Source organism: Schistocerca piceifrons, chromosome 8 (assembly GCF_021461385.2).
Source record: "Schistocerca piceifrons isolate TAMUIC-IGC-003096 chromosome 8, iqSchPice1.1, whole genome shotgun sequence".
In the NCBI taxonomy this organism is placed as follows: Eukaryota; Metazoa; Arthropoda; class Insecta; order Orthoptera; family Acrididae; genus Schistocerca; species Schistocerca piceifrons.
The window spans coordinates 456,291,830-456,314,877 of NC_060145.1; the positions used below are offsets into that span (position 1 = coordinate 456,291,830).

The 23,048-nt window shown below is 39.4% G+C and overlaps 1 protein-coding gene across 1 annotated transcript in view; it reads left to right on the forward strand.

Moving 5' to 3' along the window:
* LOC124712447 (lysocardiolipin acyltransferase 1-like) overlaps positions 1-22,712 on the forward strand; it is a 136,340-nt gene extending 113,628 nt beyond the window's left edge. The window contains exon 6 of the mRNA XM_047242742.1: positions 21,892-22,712. Within this exon, the coding sequence (XP_047098698.1) occupies positions 21,892-22,429 (538 nt within the window). The 3' untranslated portion in view covers positions 22,430-22,712. The remainder of the gene's footprint in view (positions 1-21,891) is intronic.
* The last annotated feature ends 336 nt before the right edge of the window (positions 22,713-23,048 follow it).

The following is a 23,048-nucleotide window of genomic DNA, read 5'->3' on the forward strand; positions in this document are numbered from 1 at the left end:
CAGTGAACTTCCAATAGCTTGTTGAGTCCGTGCCATGTTGAGTTACTGCACTACGCTGGGCAAAAGGTGGTCTGCCATGATATTAGAAGGTATCCCATGACTTTTGTCACCTTAGGGTAACTTAACCTCAGTGACAGTTTGGGACAATGCTACATATTTGGCAAAAGTAGGTTTTGTCACACACTCTTTTTTTTCTTAGATTTCCAATGGATTATATGTCCAGATAATTTAGTTACATAGTCTGATGCAAACAGTAGGTTTGATACAAATATTTCAGTTCTCACAAAGTGTACCTAAAGTGAATATCATTGTAACATTTTGAAATCCACTCATATAATTTATGCCGTAACTGCTAATTTCAAATTAACATTTGTTAGTGTACTGTGCAATTGAATGTCCAATCTGATATTTCTTAATTAGAGATTCTATCTTTCCTAAGAGTCATTACACTCTTTGCATAATTGTAGTCAGTACTTACCCCAAAATAATTCTTTACTTGAACTAAATATTTCAATTGAAATCACTTGGATGTTAAATTATTGATTTCTTGTTTTCTCCCTGTACTGTTATCATAAACAAATACAATTATATAGATCACATAATTTGCAATTATCATATCATAAAGTCAGTAGTCATATTTATACAAACAATAATACTTTGCTCTAAGACTTTCTCTCACACAATATAATGCCTTAAATAAAGTACTAAATGTTCCTATTTCATCTTCGTATCCTGGTGGTTGCTTTATACAAGTTTCTGAGAAAACTTTACCATTTAGATATGCAGACTGTACATCCATTTAATTAAGCCTGTTTGACAACAGTATCACAAAAATACAAAAAAAGTTTCACTGTTTTGCATCGTTATCAACTAGTGAATAATTGCTATGCTCAGTTTCTTTTTGTTGAAATCCTCTTACAACTAAATTTGATTCATAAATGTTACCCAATTTCCTTGTAAAAACTCACTTTATGTCAAGGATATTTAGATTCACTCAGTTCATTTCTAGTTCCCAAGTTTTACTTGTATTTAAAACATTTAATTTTCTTATTCACTGTTTGTTTCCAAACTTTTGACTCATTGGCTCCTCAGAGTTTTCTGGACCATCTTGAACCCCCTTGTGTGTATGTATGTATGTATGTATGTATGTATGTTTTGAACTAGGAACCTAGAAATGATAGAGAGGCTTTGTCCCTGCCATAGCCCTCAGTGGTACACAAACCCCACAACAGGCTACAGCAATTCACCTACCCCACTGCTGCCCCACAGCGAATCCAGGGTTTTTGTGTGGTTCGGCCCCCAGTGGACCCCACTGAGAATGTCTTGTTCCAGATGCGTGTAACCCCCAATGTTTGCATGGTAGAGAAATTATGGTGTACATGTAGGTGGAGGCAGTGTTTGCACAGCAATCGCTGACAGTGTAACTGAAGTGAAAAACATGGAAGCAGCCTGCATTCACCAAGGCAGATGGAAAACTGCCTTAAAAACCATCCAAGGCTGGCCATCATAACGGACCTCAACACTAATCCGCTAGGCGGATTCGTGCCAGGGACGGGCACACCTTCCCGCTCGGGAAGCAGTGCATTAGATCGCACGGCTAGCCGGGCGGGCTTGAATTCCCTTAGTACCCTTTTCTTCCATTTGCTCATTTACAGATTCACAGTCTGTGATTTTGCACTAATATCTCTCAATGTGAGTCCTTTAGTCATTAATCCTGATGTCCTCTTTCACAATATCAACATGTCTGGCAATGATACAATGATAACTTTACTGTTAATCAATACTCTATATCCAACTTCACTATAACCCATTAAAATTCCCAAGCCTGCTTTGAATTCCACTTTGACTTTACCAGTTGTTCTGGTATATGTACAAAAACACCACTTCCATACAATTTTATATATTTTTATCCCAAGCAATATCTCATAAAGCGTTTTCTTTTCAACGGTATTAGCCAAAGTTCTGTTTTTCAAGTACGCAGCCATACAAAGTACTTCAGGCCAAAATCTGATATCTACTCTTGCTTCAGCTAACAAGCAACTTGACATATCCATAATCGACCTGTTGTATCTTTCAGCTGTACCATTTAATTCATGTCCATAGGGATGAAATGCATTTAAAATTACTTGTTTCTGTCTTCTAAATTGATAATCTGAATTTAAATATTGCTTCCCATTGTCACATCTCAATTTCATAATATTTTTACCAGTTAAATTTTCAGTTTCATTAACATATTCCACAAACAATTATGCACCTAAATATCCTGGCAGATTACAACTGTGTGCCAGACCAAGATTCGAACTTAGGACCTTTGCCTTTCACAGACAAGTGCTCTTCTAACTGAGCTACCCAAACACGGCTCACAACTCACAACCCATCCTCACAGCTTCAATTCTGCCAGGACCTTGTCTCCTACCTTCCAAACTCCACAGAACCCCTTCAGCGAACATTGCAGAACTAGCACTCCTGGAAGAGAGGATATTGCGGAGACATGGCTTAGCCACAGTCTGAGGGATGTTTCCAGAATCAGTGCACATTCCACTGCAGAGTGAAAATCTCATTCAAGGAGCAATGTCTGCTGGGAGGCCTCATCTGAGATGTGGAGGTGGCCTTGCCTGCGGCTATCGAGCATGCAGAGTGCAGTCGTCTGCATTTTATGTCACATGTTGGCACCAATGATGCCTTTCGCTTGGGTTCGGAGGTGGTGCTCAGTTTGTGCAGCAGCTGGCGGAGATGTTGGAGACGGCTAGCCTTGCGAAGGTGTTGAAGAATGCTGGCCTTGTGCGTGGGATGCCAGCAGCGCTCGCAATTTGCATCATTGTTCCCAGAGTTGATTGTAGTCTTTTAGTTTGGAGCCAAGTGGATGGTCTAAACCAAAGGCTTCATCAACTCTGTGATAGTCTTGGCTGCGTTATTGTGTAGGGCTTTGTAGGACACCTCTTGATAGGTCAGGGGTGCACTACACAAAGGAAGCAGCTAGTAGGGTATCAGAGTACTTGTGGAGTGCACATGAGAGTATTTTAGACTAGGAACTACTTTGAGGTGCTCTGATGAACACTTGCCAGTTGTTATGCAGCAAGGGAAGTCAAACATTGTTCAGAATAAAGACACTTCCTCTGTCACAATTTTATCAGTAAACTGTCAAAGTACTCTTAACAAAGTTTCTTTATTTACTGCTCTCCAGGAAGGTTTTCAAGCTCACATTATTCTTGGGATCGAGAGCGGGCTGAAGCCCAAAGTGGAAAGCTCTGAGATATTTAAGAAATTGTGGAACGTTTATCAAATAGACAGATTACAGGGGGAGTGTTCTTTGCAGTTGAAAAACATATAGTCTTTACATCTACATCTATGTGGATAGTCTGCAAATCACATTTAAGTGCCTGGCAGAGGGTTCATCGAACCACCTTCACAATAATTCTCTGTTATTCCAATCTCGTACAGCACGCGGAAAAAATGAGCAGCTGTATCTTTCGGTGCGAGCTCTGATTTCCCATATTTTAGCATGGTGATCGTTTCTCTCTATGTAGGTCAAGAATATGCTGTTTTAATGATGTTCAACCCAAATCCTGTGTCATTTCAGTGAGACTCTCCCTCCTGTTTCATGATAATACAAAACATGCTGCCCTTCTTTGAACTTTCTCAATGTATTCTGTCAGTCAGTCCTATCTGGCAAGGATCCCTCACTGCCCAGCAGTATTCTAGAAGAGGATGGGCAAGCATAGTGTAGGCAGTCTTTTTAGTAGATCTGTTACATTTTCTAAGTGTCCTGCCAATAAAATGCAGTCTTTGGTGAGCCTTCCCCAACAACATTTTCTATGCATTCCTTCTAATTTAAGTTGTTCCTAAGTGTAATTCCTAGGTATGTAGTTGAATTTACATCTCTAGTGACTTCGAGGTTAAACGTGATAGTGAACTTACGTGGTCACATATAAGAGGTGTATCAGAAACCATGTTAGTTGTTGGATGTTTTTAACAGCCACCTGATTCTGTAATGACAGTTCTAGAGTCATTCAAAGAAAGTCTATGGTCAACAATGTGTAAATATTGAGACCCTTCAATACTAGTTGGAGGTGACTTTAACGTGGCGAGTATAGAGTGAGATTCTATGGATTCTTCATGAGGGCTACAGACAGACAGTCATGCGAAATAGTTTTGAACATGTTTTATGAAAATTGTCTTGAGCAGCTAGCTTGGCAGCTCACAGGCAATGAAAATATCTTAGACCTTGTAGCTAAAAATAGACCGGACCTTATCGACAATGTGAGTGAGTATAGAAACGGAGACTAACAATCATGTTGTCATTGTAGTAACTATGACTCTGAAATTTAATAAATCAGTCAAGGAGGTTAGAAGAGGGTTTCTGTTAGATAGAGTAAATAAGCAGTTATTACTATCACCTTGTTGCAGTAAGATGAATGTAGAGGAATTATGAGCAAAGTTTAAGCAGACTGTAAGTCATGGTCTGGAGAGTTTATTTGCCTAGTAAGTGGATAAAGGATGGAAAAGGCCCACCACGGTTTAATACTGGAATTTGGAGGATACTGAGGAAGCAGAGGCTGTTGCACTCTCGGTTCAAAAGTGAATGCACAAATGGCAAGCGATGGTTAGTAGAGATTCCAGTGTTTGTGAAAAGATCTATGTGCAAAGCATGCAACAACTACCACTGTCACATGTTATGAAGAGACCTGGCAGAGATACTGAGGAAATTCTGGCCTTATGTAAAGTTGACCAGTCTGGTATGGCAGTTGAAGATAGCAAAAAGAAAGCCAAAGTTTTAAATTTCACATTCAAGAAATCATTCACACAGGAGAAACGTTCAAACATTGTGTCATTTGACCATCTGACAGACTCCTGTATGGATGACAGTAATAACCATCCCTGGCATAGAGAAATAACTGAATTATTTGAAAGTAAATGAATTACCATGTTCGAATGGGATTCCAGTTCAGTTTTATGAAGAGTGCTCTATGGCATTAGCTCCTTACCTAGCTTGCATTTGCTGTGAATCTCTCGACCAGCACAGTCTGAAGTGACTGGAAAAAGGCACAAGTGACTTCAGTTTATAAGAAAGTTAAAAGAATGGGCCCATAAAATTACAGACCAATGTCCCTAACTTCTGTTCGCTGCAGGATCCTTGAACATACTCTCAGTTCAAATATAGTAAACTTTCTTGAGCCTGAGAAGCTTATTTCCATGAATCAGCATGGTTTTAGGAAGCATCAGTCTTGCAAAACTCAGCTTGCCCATTTCTCACATGATGTACTCTGAACTATGGATGAAGGGCAACAGGCAGATTGCATATTTCTAGGTTTCCAGAAAGCATTTGACATGGTGCCTCATTGCAGGCTGTTAATGAAGGTACGAGCATATGGAATAAGTTCACAGATATATGAGTGCCTCAAAAACTTCTTAAGTAATAGAACCCAATATATTGTGCTAAATAGCAAGTATTCATCAGACACAAGGATATCGTCAGGAGTGCCCCAGGGAAGTGTGATAGTAGGACCCCTGTTGTTCTCTGCATACATAAATGATTTGGCAGACAGGGTGGGCAGCAATCTGCAGTTGTTTGTTGATGATGCCGTGGTGTACGGTAAGGTGTCAAAGTTGAGTAACTGTAGGAAGATACAAGATAACTTAGACAAAAATTCCAGTTGATGTGATGAATCGCAGCTAGCCCTAAATCTGGAAAAATGTGGGTTAATGTAGATGAGTAGGAAGATCAAGCCTGCAATGTTCAGACACAGTATTGCTTTTGCTCTGCTTAACACAGGCAAGTTGTTTGAATATCTGGGAGTAATGTTGCAAAGCAATATGAGAGTGGTTCACTTGTAAAGGAAACTACATATAGGTTGCTGGTGTGACCTATTCTTGAGTGCTGCTCGAGTGTTTGGGATTTGTACCAGGATGGATTGAAGGAAGACATTGAAGCAATTCAGAGGCAGGCTGCTAGATTTCTTACTGGTAGGTTCAAACAACCTAAGTGCTACAGAGCTGCTTTGGGAACTCAAATGCTCAAATGGGAATCCCTGCAGGGAAAGTGACATTCTTTTCAGAAACACTGTTGAGAAAATTTAGAGAGCCAGCATTTGAAGCTGACTGCCAAACGATTCTACTGCCACCAACATACATTGTGTGTAAAGACCGCAAAGATAAGATAAGAGGAATTAGGGCTCATATGGAGGCATATAGACAGTCGTTTTTCCCTTGCTCTATTTGTGAGTGAAACAGGAAAGGAAATGACTAGTAGTGCGGTACATGGTACACTCCACCTGCACCATATGGTAGGTTGCAGAGTATCTGTGTAAATGTAGATGTGCTTAACTTCTGATAACAGGCTTTATCAACAAAGTGCAGGTCTCGCTGTGGGCAGCTACCAGCCAAGCATAGTGACCAAACTTTTGTGAATGAATAGGAAGATAAATTCCTGAGAGAATACCCAGAGATTGAGGACAAAAGCACTAAACTAATTTGCAGTTATAGATACAGTAAAACCTTTAAGTGGACTGGCCTAGAAAATTGTAAAATAAAGGAAAGTGTAAAATACAGGAAAGCATACTAAACATAACTGCAAATGAACATGTCAGTCTCTTTATACTATTCAAAATATGAAATTAAAACAATTTAAATTTTCTTGGTTTAAAAAAATCTGAAGTAACTAATTGTTTTTGTTTCTTTCTAACAGCAATTAGCTCTACTCGTTTATGAAATCACATTAAAAGAATATTTGTGTTCTAATGTGAGACTTATTATTGATAATCATTGTAAAATTACAGTAAATAAAACTTGTCAGACAATACTGGCTAAAACAGTCTTTGTAAACAGAGAGTAATAAGCACAAAATCTACAGCTTGTTGCTGACAAAGCAGTCCCTCAGTTCAGGAATATCCTGGGTGAGAAAGAAGGCAGAAAATGTTGTCATGCACATCTTGAGGAGTAATGTTTATGCCTGACATCAGGTCATACCACAACCTCAGACTATGCACTTAGTACAGATTAGTGAATTTCATTCAATGTCTTTTTCCAAAGCTGTTTCACAGAGGAAGATTGCACTGTAGTTCCTTCTCTAGATTGTCGCACAGATGACAAAATGGTAGATATCGAAATAGATGACAGAGGGATAGAGAAACAATTAAAATCGCTCAAAAGAGGAAAGGCCACTGGTCCTGATGGGATACCAGTTCGATTTTACACAGAGTACGCGAAGGAACTTGCCCCCTTCTTGCAGCGGTGTACCGTAGGTATCTAGAAGAGCCTGGTGTTCCAAAGGATTGGAAAAGGGCACACGTCATCCCCGTTTTCAAGAAGGGACGTCGAACAGATGTGCAGAACTATAGACCTATATCTCTAATGTCGATCAGTTGTAGAATTTTGGAACACGTATTATGTTCAAGTATGATGACTTTTCTGGAAGCTAGAAATCTACTCTGTAGGAACCAGCATGGGTTTTGAAAAAGATGGTCGTGTGAAACTCAGCTCACGCTATTCATCCACAATACTCAGAGGGTCATAGACACAGGTTCCCAGGTAGATGCCGTGTTTCTTGACTTCTGCAAGGCATTCGATACAGTTCCCCACAGTCATTTAATGAACAAAGTAAGAACATATGGACTATCAGACCAATTGTGTGATTGGATTGAAGAGTTCCTAGATAACAGAACACAGCATGTCATTCTCAATGGAGAGAAGTCTTCCAAAGTAAGAGTGATTTCAGGTGTGCTGCAGGGGAGTGTCGTAGGACCGTTGCTATTCACAATATACATAAATGACCTTGTGGATGATATCAGAAGTTCACTGAGGCTTTTTGCAGATGATGCTGTGGTATATCGAGAGGTTGTAACAATGGAAAATTGTACTGAAATGCAGGAGGATCTGCAGCGAATTGACGCATGGTACAGGGAATGGCAATTGAATCTCAATGTAGACAAGTGTAATGTGCTGCAAATACATAGAAAGAAAGATCCCATATCATTTAGCTAAAATATAGCAGGTCAGCAACTGGAAGCAGTTAATTCCATAAATTATCTGGGAGTACGCATTAGGAGTGATATAAAATGGAATGATCATATAAAGTTGATCGTCGGTAAAGCAGACGCCAGACTGAGATTCATTGTAAGAATCCTAAGGAATTGCAATCCGAAAACAAAGGAAGTAGGTTACAGTATGCTTGTTCGCCCACTGCTTGAATACTGCTCAGCAGTGTGGGATCCGTACCAGATAGGGTTTATAGAAGAGATAGAGAAGATCCAATGGAGAGCAGCGCACTTTGTTACAGGATCATTTAGTAATTGCGAAAACGTTATGGAGATGATAGATAAACTCCAGTGGAAGACTCTGCAGGAGAGATGCTCAGTAGCTCGATATGGGCTTTTGTTGAAGTTTCGAGAACATACCTTCACCGAGGAGTCAAGCAGTATATTGCTTTCTCCTATGTATATCTCGTGAAGAGACCATGAGAATAAAATCAGAGAGATTAGAGCCCACAGAGAGGCCTACCGACAATCCTTCTTTCCATGAACAGTAAGAGACTGGAATAGAAGGGAGAACCGATAGAGGTACTCAAGGTACCCTCCGCCACACACTGTCAGGTGGCTTGCGGAGTATGGATGTAGATGTAGATGTAGATGAAAGTAATAAAGATTTGTGGAAGCCAATTATAGAGATGGCCATCTTAAAAAGCAGTGATTATTTGTACAAATGACTGAAATTAAATCAAAGCTTTGTAATAACACACAATGAGCAGAAGGAAGGTTGCTATCATGAGATAATGATTATCATCAGGACTGTGATTTTGCGTGCTTTCCCACTGTTCCAAACATTGCGCACAATACAAGCAGTCACAACCCAACACCAACAATGAAAATGTTGCTTACTTTTGCTATGCTACGTGATCAATAACTTTGTATATACTCTACATTTTCTACTTTATTCCAAGGTTGACTTTGAACAGGAATGCAATGCACTTTTTGCAGAAGTCTATGAAAATCAATGTTAAGAATCATGATAGTGTCAGAGAAAACTTAAAATGCGGGAAATGTTGTAATGTGGAATTGCTGATGATAGGAAAGCATTGTATTGGGAGAATAGGACTGAATGAATGTAAAAAGCAGGAAAACATAAAATGCGGGAACATAAAAATGAGGTTTTACTGTATGTCTATGATACAGTCAGATGCTACCATATACAGATCAATGGCGGCTACTGAGAAGTTGAATGCATTTACCCATAAAATTGAATTGGCATTAGAAATAGAAGAAAATAAGTGTTAATTCCTTAGATCTTACTGTATCATACTCAAAGAAGGTAATAAATACTGCTTTGGTGTCTAAAACAAGCCAATCTGTTCAGATGCTATCATTAATCAGTCGTCTGTGGATCCATCATAATAAATTGGGCAAATCAGTGGTCCATGATACACAGACTCACCGTCTAAGTACCATCTGAAGCTTGATATTTTATAACAATTATTAATGGTGATAATGCAAAGAATGCCATGGAATGGCAGCCAGAATTAATTAAGAGGTTGACAAGAGGTGTAAATGACAGAAGGAAAACTCAAATGAATCAGTTTGTTGAACTGACTGATGCAGGACAGAATCTGTACAGACTCCTCATTCTTTCCTTAACATTAAAATGAGAGTGGCCGTCCATAGTGGAAATCAACAGAAACACAGGATTCAGTGTAAGATACAATGTGGTGTCTGTCTGAAATTTCACATAGACCAAAGAAACAGGTCCTCTTTAGACTACATTACAATCTAGATACTAATAAAACAGCTCTTGGTTCAAATTCTAAAAAACTACAAAGTTGAATGCACAGATACCTGTCGTTGCATTACTTAATGATGTCATTTAGATACAGGAATAATTAAACAAACAAGTCTTCAATTTTCATAACAAAGCCCTTGTTTAAAAGCATAGGTCAGTTATTATGTCACTCTTCTTTTTCCTATTTCTTCTGGATTGCAGTTGTCTAATACTACATCAGTGCAATAGTTGTTTCACACACACTGTATAATGTGCTCTTGGAACTGCTGGTGACCTGTTTGTCACTCACTGATGCCTGTAGGGTGCCTTCTTGTTAATGTCTAGCTTACTGACACCAGATGTTTTGTAAGTATTTACTTTGAGAAGTGTGAACCTCATCTGGGATCAATTTTAATGACTATAATTTTTCTACTTGCAAAAGAACCATCTGATTCAGTAAGGGTATACCTTCTATGTGCATGCACATACAACCACAAGGTAGTTTTTACAATTACAGTTTGTTTTCGGATTGCATTTCCTTAGGATTCTTCCAATGAATCTCAGTCTGGCATCTGCTTTTGTCATTTTGTGTGTCCTCCATCAGACACACGACAAACATCTGGATGGTAGCCAAACTCATCCTTTACTTTTAGAAGTACTTCTGGAGTTATTGCATTCACTGCTGTCATCAGGCAGTTGTAAGGGGTCTACGATCTCGTACCCAATGATAAGCACATTTTGCCTCAGAGAGGTCGATGGTAGCAAAATTGACTGTAAAGCACCACCAGCACTGAGTGAGTGGAGTCTCATGGAAGTTTGAGTTTGGTGTCCAAGTCCAGGCGAAGCCGTGGACTACATGTCATGTCATACTGGCTGAGTGAATCCGCACTGGCATAGTTGATCCTCAGCAAAAAATTACTGATTCGTTACAAATGATATTTCTGACAAGTGTTTTATAAAGATTTACAGTGTGCTTTATATCTGTGTTTGTGTCAACTGTGCTAGCCACATTTTGGATTGCAGTGAGGATTGTCTGTGTTCACCATTGTTACAGCGTGTCATGTAAAACCAAGATTTCTGATCTGTGATGAGATTAACCATAATTAAAAGTGTGAGATAAAAGTAGTGTCTGCCTCATACAGTATCTAAATGGAATATATAAATCAAACAGTGTAAAACATCTTGGTGTTGATAACTGCAAAACCCTTTTATCATTGTATGAGGGTTGAATGAAAAGTAATGCCTCCACCTTCATCAGTTGTGTCAGATGGGAACATTTTAATAAATCACAGAAATAATCCTTAGAATGTGATCTTTAATTAACAATATTCACTATTCCACATAATCACCAGCCCATTGGATACATTTCTGCCAATGATGAACAACTTTTCTGAAGCCGTCATGCAAGAAGTCAACACTCTTTTTCTGCAACCACAATCTTACAGTTCTCTCAACATCTTCATCACAAGCATAATGATGTCCCCGCAGATTGCCTTTCATTATTGGGAACAGAAGGAAATCAGACTGTGCTAAATCTGGACTCTATGGAGGATGCCATATGGTGGTAAGATTCAGTCTCTGAAGTTCTGCTGTGGTGGCATGTGAAGTATGTGTTTTGGCATTGTCATTCTGCAGGAAAACATTTCCCTTTTCCTTTCGGACCCTTGTTAGCCATCGTTTCAGAGTTCACAGCATTGTGGTATAACACTCTGGAATTGTTGTTGTTCCACTATCAAGGAAATCAACATGGATAACACCATCTGCATCCCAGAACACTGTGGCCATGATTTTTCCAGCTGAGGGCTGCGGGCTGCGTCTTGAATTTCTTTTTCTGAGGCGAGTCTTTGTGTCAATATTCCATAGACTGATATTTTGTCTCTGGGCCATAATGGTTTACCTGTGTTTCGTCTCCTGTCACAATTGAATGAAGAAAGGCATCACCTTCATTCTCACAATGCGAGAGGAGTTCCTGGCAAATTTCAAGCCTGTGCACTTTCATTTCAGGAGTCAGTATCCGGGTTACCCATCATGCACAGATTTTCCGATATCCAAGCAAAGCAATAATGTGACCCACATGTTCTTGTGAAATGCTGATGGTGCTTGCAGTTTCTCTCCAAGTGATACGGCGATCATCCTGAATTAATCTGTCAACGTTGTGCTTGTGGAACTCGGTGGTTGCAGTCACAGAATGTCCAACTCTGTTTGTCATGCAGGTCTGATTTTCCCACCTCAACATCTTTAAAGTTACTCACCCAATGACGCACAGTACTCACATCAACACATTCACCATAAACTGCTTTCATTCTCTGATGAACCTCCTTTGGGGTGACACCTTCTGCTGTCAAGAATTCAATGACTGCACGTTGCTTAAATCGGCTTCCCACCAACTGGAGCTGTACAGGAGAAGAGGCTACAAAACAAGCCAGTACCTGCCACATACCAGTGCTGCCAACTGTTGAAGAGTTACCAAGATGGAGGCATTACTTTTAGTCAACCCTCGTATGAACATTATTGAGCCACCACAGCCTGATTAGAAAAGACTGCTGAAGCAGCTAAATTCTATCAGCATTTATCAGTTAGGCCTCAGCCACATCAACATTAAAGTTAGGCTGCTGTTTCTGTTAATAACATTTGACATATTTGTAATCGGGAGTGTTCCACAGTGTCACTGTATGCCCAATTGTATAGTAGTGGAGACATATAGAGGAAGTATTTCACAAACTCCCAGAATGAAGAATAAAGGAAAAATCACATTCAGTGAAACTGGGTGACCTTAGAGCCCAACGGTGGAGTACGAGACACATTTGCTGCTTATGCTGTAAAAGATACAGTGCTATAATTTTAACAAAAATCATGCTGCATATTTGTAACTGAATTTCACCTCTCAGAACACAGAACACAAAACAGTTTGTTTTGCTGTGTTACCAGCATCTCAACTCATTGGACACTGGGTAATTAACATAGAAATGAGTAAGTAAGCTCGCAGCCTCAGGGAGATTCTGCCGGCAACCAGACGAAATGGCATCGCACAACTGGCACCCCGGTAAACTTTTCAGTTCAGTGTGCAAGGTAATAGCTATCCAAGATTTCTACCTTCATGCACACGGAAGATATTACCTTGTGAAATCAGAAGAGTTTTTTTTGGAATCCTTGTATTATGCAGCTGGCTGTCGCCTTAAGTTCCATGAATCAGAGTGCACATATGTTAATATCTCCTGGCTTGTTCAGCTGTACTTTGATGAGTTACTATGTAAAGTATTCAAATACATGTAACTATGTGTAAAAACTGGTTTGATTTTGTAATTTAGTTCCCTAGTATTTTACTTTCCTCATTTTCCTTTGTTTTTAAACAAAGTGTCTGATGATAACTTGCTAAGAAGTTAAAAAAGATTGTATTGAAACCCTAAGTCAGGCCTATAATTGAAATTTTGTTAAATAACTCACAAAATAAAATTCATGAACAGCTCTGTCAATAATTTCCAGACAGAGGATTGTTTAAGGTTAACTGCAGGAAAAGGAACCTAATACACTTTTTGCTAACACTGTTTGTTGTTGAACATCAATAGTGAAAACAGTACTCATCTTTCAATTTGATGCCATAGTTGCTGTTGTTGTAGCTCGTTATCTTAAAAAATAAATGGGATTTGGTCTCACCGACAGGTTTCCCATCTCTTGTAAGTGTTTAACAACAATATGTTAATCTTTTTCTTTGCGACAAAATTGCAACATAATTCCTTCAGTCAGGATATTCATTGATAACTAAAATCTCTATCAGGTATGCACATACTGCACCTTCTAATTATACTACAATAGTCACTGTATAGTATGGCCTAACTAACCTACAAGTCTCACTCTGATTAACAGTATGTGTGGCACTTTTATATTAAAATTAATCAGTAACCATTGTTAATTGTCCTATTTCACTGTCCCTCTTCTTATTCACAACACCACACCATTGATCAATCGATGGAAAATCCAGGATGGAATGTAACAGTATTATGAGAAGGAAAGTTGTTACTCACCATATGGTGGAGATGCTGACCATCGCTCAATAACATGGAAAATTGTAAGAAACTAGCAGGCTATTTTGAGAACCTCCTGAATTGTGAATCCATCCTTGAAAAATTTCAATCCATCCTAAATAACAGGGAGAAGCCGGATTCAGAACAGCCAGTGACTGAAGAACTACAAAAAGTAATTTCAGAACTGAAAATCCATAAAAAACAAATATTGGCCAAAATACAGAAAAAAAGCTGACAAAAAAAGGAATTACATTCCTTCAATGCGTTTTCAATCAAATCTGGAAAGGAGATCTCCACAGAATGGAGAACAGCTCTGATTCACCCTACCCACAAGAAAGTCTTAAAGATAGGTCTTTAAATATGTCTGCTTGTGTCTGTATGTGTGGATGGATATGTGCGTGTGTGCGAGTGTATACCTGTCCTTTTTTCCCCCTAAGGTAAGTCTTTCCGCTCCCGGGATTGGAATGACTCCTTACCCTCTCCCTTAAAACCCACTTCCTTTCGTCTTCCCCTCTCCTTCCCTCTTTCCTGATGAGGCAACAGTTTGTTGCGAAAGCTTGAATTTTGTGTGTATGTTTGTGTTTGTTTGTGTGTCTATCGACCTGCCAGCGCTTTCGTTCGGTAAGTCACCTCATCTTTGATTTTATATATAAAACCTTAAAAACATTATGACGTACAAAAAATCAAGGGCAAAGACATGTGAAATCTCCTTCATTCATTTCAAAAAAGCATGTGATCCAATTGACAGACAACCTCTATTAGCAGTCCTGGAGGAAATGGGTTTGGATAAGAAAACAATAAATATCATAAAAGCAATCCTTACAGATACATTTTTGAAAAGTTAAATTCATGTGTGAACCATCAGAAGCTTCAAAATAAAAATGGGGTTGTGACAGGGGGATAGGCTCTCACCATTGCTGTTCAGTTGTGCACTTGAGAAAGTAGCCAGACAATGGAACACAAATATAAAGAGTGGTATAAGATTGGGTTGCAAAAAGGAGAACCTTAAAGTAAACTACACTGCCTTTGCAGATGATATGGCACTGTTCGCCAACACAGTGAAAGAAACATAGGAATAAATCTTTGAATTAAAGAAACAAACAGCTAAAATAGGTCTTCAAACTCCTTCAAACTAACTAAATTCATAACAAACATCAAGAACTCGCATAAACACCTCAGAAGTCCAAGAACAAAAGGTTGAAGTAGTGAAAGAATTTAAATATCTTGGGGAATGGACTGGATTGCTGAGGACAACAAAGCAATGTAATCCAGAAAAATAAACTTGAACTGGCCTTCCAGCTAACAAAAGATACACACAACAAAAAATCCCCTTCGTAGGATCCACAATTACACATTACAAGACAGTTGTTAAGCCAGAAGCATTGCATGCAGCAGAAATACTTCACATGAACTTCAAAGGCCACATGGAGAAACTTGAGATAAAGGAAAGAAAAATTTTAGCGAAAATAATGGGACCAAAATTCCATGATGATAAGATAGTATAATCAAAAATGAAACTCTCTCCAAGACAATTGAAAAACTTTAGATACAATGCAAAAAAGGGAGATAAATTTTTATGGACATCGTCTCAGAAAATGAAATCTAACAGATTAACCAAACAGACCTTCAGCTTTATCCATAACCATGAAACAAAACCCAACGGGTCTAAAGAAACTGAGAGAAACCTAGTAGAACTAAAGATTTCAGAAAAATCACTAATCAATCGAACAGCTAAATTAATAAATAAAGATGAAAATCTAAGGCTCCAAGACAAATCTGCACAAAAACCCAAAAATCAGATAATGTAAAATCCAGGCTAGAATGTAACAGTATTATGAGAAGGAAAGTTGCTACTCACCATGTAGCAGAGATACTGCGTCGCAGGTAGGCACAACAAAAAGATGTTAGTGTGAAAATCTTTTTGTTGAACCTCTCTGTGACTCAGCATCTCTGCTATATGGCAAGTAGCAACTTTCCTTCTCATAATATTGTTACAAAAACCCAAAAACTTGATCTTGGAAAAAGAGAGCAAAAGAAGATCAGAAAGAATAAAGAAATATTGGGCACTGAGAAAAGAACAACACACCAAAAAATTATTGATCTACTGTACCCCAAAGAGGGTGAAATGAAAGATGAAGAAATAACCAAACAAAATAGGAATGGGTCCATCTTGCTTTGCTACACCTCCCTCACATCTCACAACCAACTACTACCACTGCTACTCACCGCAGGGTAAACATAATCCAAAGATACATTTATATTGGAAGTTCACAGAGTATGATTCAGATCGATTCTTAATCACAGATAATATTTATCTAGAATAAATACATCACTATATAATTATATCTAAAAACAAAGCTGATGTGACTTACCAAATGAAAGTGCTGGCAGGTCGATAGACACACAAACAAACACAAACATACACACACAATTCAAGCTTTCGCAACACACTGTTGCCTCATCTGGAAAGAGGGAAGGAGAGGGAAATACGAAAGGAAGTGGGTTTTAAGGGAGAGGGTAAGGAGTCATTCCAATCCCGGGAGCGGAAAGACTTACCTTAGGGGGAAAAAAGGACGGGTATACACTCACGCGCACACACACACACACATATCTCCATCCACACATATACAGACACAAGCAGACATATTTAAAGACAAAGAGTTTGGGCAGAGATGTCAGTCGAGGCGGAAGTGCAGAGGCAAAGATGATGTTGAATGACAGGTGAGGTATGAGTGGCGGCAACTTGAAATTAGTGGAGATTGAGGCCTGGTGGGTAACGGGAAGAGAGGATATATTGAAGAGCAAGTTCCCATCTCCGGAGTTCGGATAGGTTGGTGTTGGTGGGAAGTATCCAGATAACCCGGACGGTGTAACACTGTGCCAAGATGTGCTGGCCGTGCACCAAGGCATGTTTAGCCACAGGGTGATCCTCATTACCAACAAACACTGTCTGCCTGTGTCCATTCGTGTCTGTCGACCTGCCAGCACTTTCATTTAGTAAGTCACATCATCTTTGTTTTTAGATATATTTTTCCTACGTGGAATGTTTCCCTCTATTATAACCATATCACTATATAATTACATTTACTTAGATCATTTTTAGAGATTTTCAGAATAAAATATAGTAAATAAAGTGATATAAAAATATAGGTCTCCAAACATTGAATGTAATCAGTAATCTTTATTTGGAAAAATATACATTGCCAAAACTATGAAATATACCAGGAGTAGGTGATGCATAGTGATGCACAATTGATTGTGGCTGTGTCACCATGTACAGTACTATTGAATTACATAGGTACAGTCTCATTATAAGGTTCCAATACGATTTATGCACCCAAGGCTCAAAAATGGAAAAGAAGAATTGCATTTTTAAGATAGTCACTTTGGAACTGTGTGCCTAGCCATTGTGAACTTGACGTAATCATCCTTTGTCATAAAAACTGTAGAATTTCCTTTGTCCAATTTTAAGACAACTGTATACACATCTGCACTCACCTGAAGATGGCCAAAAGACTTTGTGCCGAAATATTGTGGCAAGATGTTACTGACTTACGGCAGTTCTCCCATGTTTTTATGGAATGTGGTCTTGTTTTGTGAAAAGTATGTAACAAATGGTAAAATATAAAATGTAATCCTCAGTCACCATGGAACACTGTCTTTCACTCGCATTCACATTCCTACACACAACACCAAGAGATGTGTGCCTCAGCACAATTTGTGATTAAAATACACCAACTGTAGCTACACGACATTAAAGTAGTGTAAGAGGGGCTGTGCCTGGTTGAGCAACTAGCGACCACCCTGGAAATATGTTAAAATCTGCTACCTAAGATCCCACTGAGAAGAGCAGACATCACACACAATCTTAAAACATGGGGCACATTCGATTCGTCACATCCTAAAATAGATGGCAGGTCAGCTGGTAAGGTGGTTACATCCCTTATGCTTGGTATTAAACACATCCTGTTAAAATGTAATACAGGACAAGCACTGCGTGCTGGTGGATCCTTCTACCAGACGAGGAATGTGTGCTTCAGAGGACAGTGCCCTATTCGGAGGCATGTTACGAGTATTTCCTCCTGCTGCAGTGGCCAGAAGGAGAAACACCACAGCCAAGTCATTGGTTTCACTGGCTGCAGTCTTGTTCCTTAACCATAAACACCTGTCCTCCCACAGACACATAATCCTTTGTCTCCATGATACAGGACATCACATTCAGAAATCATATTTTCCAAGTAGGTATACTTAGCTGTGTCATCTGCTGCTCCATTACCCTCAATGCCCACATGTCCTGGTACCCAGCAGAATGACACCTCCTTGCCCTGCTCCTGTAAAGGGAAAAGGGTGAAATGGATCAGCTGAAGATACTTTTCCATTGGATACATGTGAATGATAGCCTGAAGTGCACTTCAGGTGTCAGTTCAGATGAACAATTTGGTAGCCTGAAGACAATGCATCTGCTCTATTGCACTCAAGATCATATATAATTCAGCGTCATACACTGTGAATGTACCAGGTAAGTGAATCTTGAGAGTGCAGTCTGGAAATAACAAGCACTGCCAATGGAATTACCCTGCTTACACCCACCAGTGTAAATGGCCACACAGTCACAGTGCTCGGATAAAATTCTGTAAACTACTGATATAAAAACACAGCCTGGAGTGAAATTCTTTTTGACCCTGATAAATCTAAACTAGTTCTGGGTCTCCATATTAACCAAGGTGGTAGATTACTCAAATCTCAGTGGAACATGTAAATACGGTCTGTATAGAGAGCTACTAAGTCCTGCCGCAATTGAATACTGAATGGCTTCATTATGCACAGCCTATTTCTGAACAGTCACCCCATTGGAGGGCAAGCAATGGTACAGTGTGCCAGGTGGTTGTGGGATGGAGAGTAGGCTGCATACATGATGCATTATTAGGATTTGCCATCAAATGAAAGCAGTGTTTCCCTGGGCTCAGTACAGAGGCTGGGGGTCAGACTTGTCCCGTCTCCTCATGTCACCAACCAAATCCCCATCTTAAGATGGCCTACTGCAGCCATAAACTGTCCATCCATAATCAAAGCAGTATAGCACAAATATCTCATAAAATTGGGGCAAATGTTCTTAGTTTAAAGAGACTAACATTATACATATTTTCAGATATAATTTCTTCCTCGTATATACACACCCACTCATTGACATATTGTGTTCTGTAAGTCCCATCGTGAAGTGAAGCTTTCGGGAGTATCGCCAGGTCAAGTTACATGTTAACAGGCAAAGGCAATCACTTTTGTCTACTTCTGTAAAATATATGAACAAGAAGTTATGTGTGTGTGTGTGTGTGTGTGTGTGTGTGTGTGAGAGAGAGAGAGAGAGAGAGAGAGAGAGAGAGAGAGAGAGAGAGATTGCCTCCACAGATGATGAAGAGATGGAGAGAATGTATTAATGTATTATGAGATAAAAACAATTATTGAAATATGTAAGGGAGCAGGAAATTTAATTATGATAGTGGACTGAAATTCGACAGTAGGAAAAAGAAGGGAAGGAAAAATAGTAGCAGAACATGGACTGGATGAAATGAATGAAAGGAGAAGTCACAGGGTAAAATTTTGCATGGAGTATAATTTAATCATTGCTAACATTTGATTTAAGACTCATGAAAGAAGTTTAGATAGATGGAAGAAACCTGAAGACACTATTAGATTTCAGATTAATTATATAATGGTAAGGGAGAAATTTAGAAATAAGATTTCAAATCGCTAAATGTTTGCAAGGGCAGATATGGACTCTGGTTATGAACTGTAAATTAAAACTGAAAAAATTGCAGAAAGATAGGAAATTAAGGAGACAAGACCTGGATAAATTGAAAGAACCAGAGGTTGTCCAAAGTTTCAGTATGAGCATTAAGCAATTGCTGACTGAAACAGGTGAAAGGAATAAAAGAGAAGATCAATAGGTAGCTTTGAGAGATGAAATTCCCTTATGCTGAGGAAGATCAGTTTGGCTTCTGGAGAAATGTACAGTCACAAAGGCAATACTGACTCTATCACATACCTTAGATGATAAAAAGAAAGAAGGAACGAAGATTGGGTTTAACATCATATTGACATTGAGCTCATTAGAGACAGAGCACACGCTTGGATTGTGTTTAGGATAAGAAAGGAAATCAGCCATGCCCTTTCAAAGGAACCATTCCAGCTTTGCCTGGAGAGATTAAGGAAAATCAACAGAAACCCTAAATCTGGGTGGCTGGATGTAGGTTCGAACTCTCGTCGTCCTGAATGCTAGTGCAGTGTGCTAACCACTGTGCCACTTTGCTCGGTCTTCTTAGAAGATAGGTTAAAGGAAAGCAAACATATGTTTACACACTGAAGTGTCAAAGAAATTGGTAGAGGCATGTGTATTCAAATACAGAGATATGTAACAGGCAGAACATGGCACTGCAGTCGGCAAAGAATATATAAGATAAGTGTCTGGCACAGTTTTTATATCAGTTACTACTGCTACAATGACAGGTTATCAAGATTTAAGTGAGTTCGAACGTGGTGTCATAGTTGGTGCACAAGCGATGGGACACAGCATCTCTGAAGTAGTGATGAAGTGGGGATTTCACAAGTATATCGTGAATATCGGGATCCTGCAAAACATCAAATCTCCAACATTGCTGTGGCCAGAAAAAGATTCTGCAAGAATGGGACCAATGACAACTGAAGAGAATTGTTCAATGCGACAGAAGTGCAACCCCTCTGCAAATTGCTGCAGATTTCAATCAATGCTGGGTCATCAGCAAGTGTCAGCATGCAAACCATTCAACGAAACATGATCAATATGGGCTTTCGGAACTGAAGGCCGACTCATGTACCCTTGATGACTGCATGACACAACGCTTTACACCTCACATCAGCCCATCAACACCGATATTGGACTGTTGCCTGGTTGGACGATTCCCATTTCAAATTGTATCAAGCAGATAGACTTGTATGGATATGGAGACAACCTCATGAATCCATGGACCCTGCATGTCAATAGCGGACTGTTCAAGCTGGTGAAGACTGTAATGGTGTGGGGTATGTGTAGATATGATTCTGGCAGGTGACACATACATAATCATCCTGTCTCATCACCCTCATCCATTCATGTCCATTGTGCATTCTGACGGACTTGGGCAATTCCAGCAGGACAATGTAACACCCCACACCCCCAGAATTGCTACAGAGTGGTTCCAGGAGTACTCTTCTGAGTTTAAACACTTCTGCTGGCTACCAAACTCCCCAGATATGAAAACTATTGAGCATATCAGGGATGCGCTGCAATGTACTGTTCAGATGAGATCTCCACCCCCTCGTACTTCTACGGATTTATGGGCAGCCCTGGAGGATTCGTAGTGTCAGTTCCCTTCAGCACTATTTCAGACATTATCTGAGTCCATTCCACGTCATGTTGTGGCACTTCTGTGAGCTCACAGGGGCCCTACCCGATATTAGGCAGGTGTACCAGTTTCTTTGGCTCTTCAGTGTAGTATTTGTAGATTAGAGAAGGCTTATGATAGTACATAGGTACATTGAGCAAGCAGTAAAAGAGACTGAGATGAAATTTGGTAAGGATATTAAATGTCAGGAAGAAGAAATAAAAACTTTTGAGGTTTTTCAATGGTATTGTAACTTTCATTGACGGTAAAGACTTAAAAGCGCAGTTGAATACAGTGGACAGTGTGTGGAAAAGAGGTTGCAACTTGGACTTTAACACAAGTAAAATAAGGGTAGTGGAATATAGTTGACTCATATCAGGTGATGCTTAGGAAATTATTGTAGATTAGGAAATGACACAAAAAAGGTAGCAGATGACTTTTGCTATTTGGGCAACTAAGTAACTGATGATGGCTGAGCTTGAGGGGATATAAAATGCTTACTGGCAACAGCAATAACAAGGTTTCTGAAAAGGTTTGACTTGTTAACATCAAATACTAATTTGTGTGTGAGGAATTATTTTCTGAAGGCATTTGTACCGAGTGTAGCCTTGTCCATAAGTGAAATACAGATGAAAAGTGGTCAAGTAATGTAGGACATTTATGCAAGGAAAAGAACACCAGTAATAATAATGTAATAATGATAATGGAATGCTTTTGTGTGACAGGTACCCTGTCTCTGACCTGCCGACGGGTGATCCTGAGTTGCGGCAGTGGCTGTCCAGGGTGTGGCAGAACAAAGAGAACCTCCTGCGAGACTTCCACACGAGAGGCGGCAGCTTCTCCCGGGCTACCACCCCTGTGGGCGCATCACCGCCAGGTTCCGGTACGACACCGGTTTTGCCATCTCCTGACTATTCTGGCCTCGAGCCGCTCGACAGTTCTCCCTCGAAATCCCTGTCGTGTACTCCAGCTGCACCAGAGCACAGTAATTTGAAAGGGCCGGTCCTTCACAGCAACGCTCTGTACCTCGCACTCGCCTTCTGGACGCTGCTGTCACTGCTGCTGGTGGCAGCTCTCGCATTCTCATCAATAGTTCGATGGTGGGCCTTGTGGAATGTTCTCCTGTTCTTCACGATATCGACATTCTCTGAGGGTGCACACCTACTCGAGATCCGTTTCTTTCATTTTAAGCGACGCATCTTGGGACAGTCTATTCAGCATCGTATGAAGAATGGAAAAACAGAGGTGTGTAAACAGAACTGATATTACCATCTCATAGAGAATAAAACTACTGGCACACTCCCTGTCTCTGAAAAGGTGTCTTACGGCATTTTAAACAGCTATGTTTACTGTTTCTTTTTAAAGATGCACTTTGAGGGCAACAAAATTTCATTCATCTCTTCATTTCTTCACAAAAAGGGTGCAAATTTGCCAGAAAAACATACTGCCGGTGCTGGACATGAAATACAAAAACAAAAGAAAAAAATTCTTTTTGCTAATTGACATGGAATTTTTTTCTTACGGCAGCAATAAAGAACAATATTTTCTGGTGATAAAAACTCAAAGACATCTGTGAGTCATTTCAGTAATTACTTTTAAAAGAGTTTTATGACACTAACAAATAGGTTCATAGATTCTGAAATGCTCATGCTGAAATGACACAATATTCTTAGTGTATACCGTACTCATATGAGTTTTCTGTGGATGTAATCTCAAACTGATGTACGACAAAAATTCATATGTTGCAGCAATAATATTTTATCACTGACTACCCTTCAGTAGCTTTCTGATTGTTGTAGAAAAGAAGTATGTTTTTTAAGCAGGTATCATATTATAACCTTATAGACTTTGCAGCAAAATAGTTTATAACAAATTTAGTTAC